The 2,754-nt window shown below is 57.8% G+C and overlaps 1 protein-coding gene across 1 annotated transcript; it reads left to right on the top strand.

Annotated features, from left to right (window-relative positions):
- The first annotated feature begins 284 nt into the window (after positions 1-284).
- Positions 285-1,294, top strand: NEUROG3 (neurogenin 3). Its single transcript, XM_039872443.1, has 2 exons — positions 285-482; positions 646-1,294. Exon 2 carries the CDS (start codon positions 647-649, stop codon positions 1,292-1,294), a length of 648 nt encoding a protein of 215 aa, XP_039728377.1. The 5' UTR covers positions 285-482; position 646.
- Positions 1,295-2,754: the final 1,460 nt, after the last annotated feature.

The raw sequence follows: 2,754 nt of genomic DNA, 5'->3' as shown, positions 1-2,754 counted from the left end.
GCGAGCCAGACAAGGCTCTTCTCACTGGGCGAGGCTCTTTGAGAAACCGAGAGTTGCTGGGACAGAGCCCGCTGGGAGAAAGCAAACAGAGTGGGCGCTCCTCTTTCCCGACCTCGGCCCTTTGTCCAGCATCCAGCTGTGCTCCGCGGGGGAGGAGCGGGCTCGCGTGGCGCAGCCCCATGGTCCCGGCGCTGATTGGCCAGCAGCGCGGGCAGCAGCGGGGCAGGCACGCTCCTGGCCCCCGCGGAGCAGATAAAGCGTGCCACTGGGCACACGACATACGGAGCAGGAAATCCGCCTGGCCGCGCGCAGACAGCAACAGAGGCCCGGGACCCCTTTTGCGCTTCTCTTCTTTGGGGTTGGGGAAACTCCCAGGCGGCAGCGCCTGCTTCTCAGCTGAACTTGGAGACGCAAAGACCACCTCAGTTCGTGGTTGCTCCCTGCTGCCCACCTCTCTCCCTCCTTTTGCGCCCGAGAACAAGGTAAAACCTGGAAGTCGCAGAGCGGCGTGCTGAAGGGGAAAGGGGTCCTCTGGCGGGGAGTTGGGGTGGCTCTTTCTTATTTTTTCCCCCATCTAGCCCCGGGATGGGGAACTGCGCCCGGGTGACCGACCCACACTTACTCGTACCTCTTATCTCGCCGCAGGATGGCACCTCACCCCTTGGGTGCGCCAGCTGTCCAAGTAACCCACGAGACGGAGCAGCCCTTTCCCGGCGTATCGAACGAGGAAGTGACCTGCTTTGCGTCCGCTCTGCCCAGCCCCACTCGCGTGCCGGGCGACTGCGCCGAGGCGGAAGGGGGTGGCTGCCGAGGGGCTGCCAGGAAGCTCAGGGCACGGCGTGGGGGCCGCAGCCGGCCTAAGAGTGAGTTGGCTCTGAGCAAGCAGCGACGGAGCCGACGGAAGAAAGCCAATGACCGCGAGCGCAATCGGATGCACAACCTTAACTCCGCACTGGACGCGCTGCGCGGCGTCTTGCCCACCTTCCCGGATGATGCGAAGCTCACCAAGATCGAGACGCTGCGCTTCGCCCACAACTACATCTGGGCGCTGACGCAGACGCTGCGCATAGCGGATCACAGCCTCTATGGGCTAGAGCCGCCCGCACTGCCCTGCGAGGAGCTGGGCAGCCCGGACGGCGGCTCCCGGGGAGACTGGGGCTCCGTCTACTCGCCCGTCTCTCAGGCAGGCAGCCTGAGCCCCGCTGCATCGCTGGAGGAGCGACCCGGGCTACAGGCGCCTGCCTCCCCTGCTTGTCTGCGCCCCGGCACCCTGGCTTTTTCAGACTTTCTATGATGAGGCCTGTCGGCCGCTGGGTGGTGGGTGTTGGAAGAGAGAGAGGGGGAGGTGGCAGCAGCGGGGGCCCTCACCTCCAGCTCTGGTTTGCTGACTTCTAGCAAGCCGAGGTGCCCTTGGGGGTAGACGGCCAGGCTCAATCCCCTGTCCTCTGCGTGGCGCCAATTGTAATCCTTGCTGCCGCCCGCGCAAGTGGGCATTGCAGGCCACGTGAGTCTTAGGCCCCCTTCGCGGCGACCCCCAAATCTCATGCAAAAAAAAAAAAAAGACCAGAATGGTAGCACTAAACAGTTGGTGACACCCACCGTCTCCAGCCACCCTCCCCGAATTCAAGTCTGTCTGTGGGCTTGACCGGCTATCTATTATCACTCCTCCCCCAGAGTGATTTAATCCAATATCTGGTCTCCCCGGGTTCGCTCCGCTCGCCCAGCTTCTTTTCTCCGAAGACGCCGCTGAACTTCTCCTCTTGTTCCTATCAAGTCCTGGGTTTTGGGCCGCTCCACTCTGCCTTAATCCACGAAGGTGATCATTTGCCTTTTCCTCGTGCACTTTTCGGAGCCATTGCCCTCCAGGGTCGTAATATCTGTCTGTGAACTGGTGAAAGTTCCAGCCCGACTGGGGAAAGCCTCTCCCCATCCCTGCGACCCGGAAAGTCCGTGTCTTTATAAAAAAAAAAAAATCAGTTTGTAAATGGTATGATGCGGCATGGGGTAAATTTTGGTAGGATAAATTATATGGCCCCTCCCCTGTTTTACACGTTGTATTTATTAATGAGACTTAATAGCAGGAAAAGTCTATATTTTGTACATAAGATTATTTAGGAACTGGTGAATGAGATTTTTGAGCCAATAAAAAAGGAACTTACAGAAACCGAGCAAGGCGACTGGATCGTGCAGAGAGGAGGACTGCAGCCTCAGCTCTGAGTCCATTTGGAGGGTGTGTCGGGCTGGGAGGGGGAGTGTGCATCTGTCCCAGGAGAGAGATGAAACTCTCTGGGTCCCCTCTTCTGGCCTAGGCTAAGAGGCTGTGGCGCTAGGATGGAGGCCAAACAGACTGAATTGGGAAAACAAGTCAGCTAAACATGCTTGGAAAGTAAGAGCTAGAAGGCTTTTTAAAAATCATTGGTCCAGACTCCTTGTTTTACTTATGGGGCAGCAACTTGTCATTCCAGACAGTGGTCTAGAAAAAAAGGCAAGCCTCCAACTAAGGCTACTCACTGGCTCTGCTGACCCTTTCCCCTATGCCACTAGCCTGAATTTAATTGCATTTGGGGAAAGGAGGGAGTAATAACCCCATCGCAGAATCAGTTCTCAGAAACAGCCAGCTGATTGCACATCACAGGAATGTTCCCAAACTGCTTCAAGGCCTCACTTGTCTTCTGCAAGCATTTTACGCACTCAGTGCTGGGGTGGCAGCGCAGTGACTTGTGGATATGAGCCGAGGGGATGTGGAGACGGTGG

This window comes from Pteropus medius, unplaced genomic scaffold (assembly GCF_902729225.1).
Source record: "Pteropus medius unplaced genomic scaffold, Ma_sr-lr_union100, whole genome shotgun sequence".
In the NCBI taxonomy this organism is placed as follows: Eukaryota; Metazoa; Chordata; class Mammalia; order Chiroptera; family Pteropodidae; genus Pteropus; species Pteropus medius.
Note: the sequence above shows the minus strand (reverse complement) of the source record. Positions and strands in the feature narration are given on the sequence as shown.